This window comes from Austrofundulus limnaeus, unplaced genomic scaffold, assembly GCF_001266775.1.
Source record: "Austrofundulus limnaeus strain Quisiro unplaced genomic scaffold, Austrofundulus_limnaeus-1.0 Scaffold135, whole genome shotgun sequence".
NCBI classification, from domain to species: domain Eukaryota; kingdom Metazoa; phylum Chordata; class Actinopteri; order Cyprinodontiformes; family Rivulidae; genus Austrofundulus; species Austrofundulus limnaeus.
Window position 1 is genome coordinate 331,994 of NW_013952537.1, and position 1,703 is coordinate 333,696.

At 38.8% G+C, this 1,703-nt stretch overlaps 1 protein-coding gene across 1 annotated transcript in view; it reads right to left on the reverse strand.

The window, feature by feature from the left end:
* Positions 1 to 1,177, reverse strand: part of ubn1 (ubinuclein 1) — an 8,558-nt gene extending 7,381 nt beyond the window's left edge. Inside the window, exons 1-3 of the mRNA XM_014015833.1 lie at positions 907 to 1,177; positions 416 to 499; positions 223 to 318 (exon numbers count right to left, since the gene is read on the reverse strand). Coding sequence (XP_013871287.1) covers positions 223 to 318; positions 416 to 499; positions 907 to 1,125 — 399 coding nt within the window. The 5' untranslated portion in view covers positions 1,126 to 1,177. The remainder of the gene's footprint in view (positions 1 to 222; positions 319 to 415; positions 500 to 906) is intronic.
* Between the last annotated feature and the right edge of the window lie 526 nt (positions 1,178 to 1,703).

Genomic DNA, 1,703 nt, shown 5'->3' on the forward strand with positions numbered 1-1,703 from the left:
TGAAATATCGCGATATTTCAGTGTATCGATATTTTCTTACACCCCTAGTTGACTCAAGACTGTTGTACAGTTCTATACACAAGAAATGTTTCTAAACTTGTATTTACTGTTTTTGACTTTAGAATGACATCTGAAACTATCAGGCAACAACTTATAATCTCATATCTTGAACATTGTTTTTATATTGAATAACATTTAAGATGTATTTATACAGCAACTCACAGCTTCTGAATTATCAATGAAAGAATCCTCTTCATCATAACCGTATCCAATATCAACCAAATCCTGAATACGGTCCTTTTTCTTTTGCTTACCGCCCTAAGACAATACCAAAGTTAGTTTTTTTAAACGTTTAAAATGACAAAACAATTTAAATTTTGGTTTAATTTAAGAGACTTGCATTGTAGCTACTTACATATTTTTCCTCCAACTTTCTTGCCATGGCAGCATCACTTACTTCCTGTTCAGCGCTGCTCAGCGGCTCACCTGTTCGCCTCACCTGGCAAGTTTCACATCAAAGTGAACTTGTTTGAAGTCAGAGAAGCAGACACTTTCATGTGCTCATTCAAATCACTGAATGCTTTCTGAACAAGTGGCTGACATTAGGGGGAAACAGCCCTTTGGTTTAAATCTATTAAATATCTTCTGAATTCAGGTAAGATACTTTTGATCTAACAGTGACAGAGTACCTCAAATGGAGACAACTCAATTCAAGTTGGCTAAAGTCTAAAATGCTTTTTAAGAGTTTGCTTAATTTATAGGAGCATCACTGCTGTATTATTACAATAAAACACTTTTGCATTTCACAATCTGACATTAAGCACCCCTGGACTTTGTCTCCTCCACCCAGTTTCTTCCTCCCTGATTCCCTCAGCTCTCCTAAACAAAGTCAGGATGTGACCCCACCTTGTTGTCAATAAGCTGACAGTAGCTAAACTCTGGAAAGATCCTCATATCCGGTTCAAACAGTGTCAGGACGAGTCGGACCGTCTCATCCGAACGGGTTTCCTCCCCCTGAGGGGCAGCCCTCCTCCGGGACGGGTCTGTTTGGACCCGGGTCGGTCCGTCACTGAAGTCAGACGCATCCCGACGCAGCGTGGTCAGCTGGACTCTGGACTCTGCCATAACGGTCCGCTGGGATCCAACAGAAGCAGTCTCCTCTGTGGTTCGAAAAGGTTTTTAATTGCTGAGAAGTAGCTGCAGGTGTGCGCGGGTCACGTGCTCAGCCTGCGTCCAATCAGATTCCAGCAGGCATCCTGCTTCTTCTTTAGTTACCAATTAACCTAACATTCATGTTTATGGTCTGTATGAGTTCTAACCAAACAGTTAAATGTTTAATCATTTTGTTTATTCTTTTACTTTTATGAGTACAAACTCGTTGAAAGTTTTAAATTCTAATTGGACAGACATTAATCAGCAACGTCATGGTGTTTCCATTAAAAAAGTCCTGTGTTTCAGGCAGTCCTGTTATTTATTTAGTGTGTTCAAGACTGCAGCACTAAACAGACTGATTAATAATGTTGTTGCTTGAGATATAACGAAGCCAAGAATATAAATACTTGTAATATAATTGTTTTATTGTATGAAATGTTTTGTTTATTTTTAATAAAATGAATAACTGTACTACACTATACCAGTGGTTCCCAAACATTTTATCTTCTGACCCACAAAATATTCATGGCAAAAACTTGTGACCCCAAATA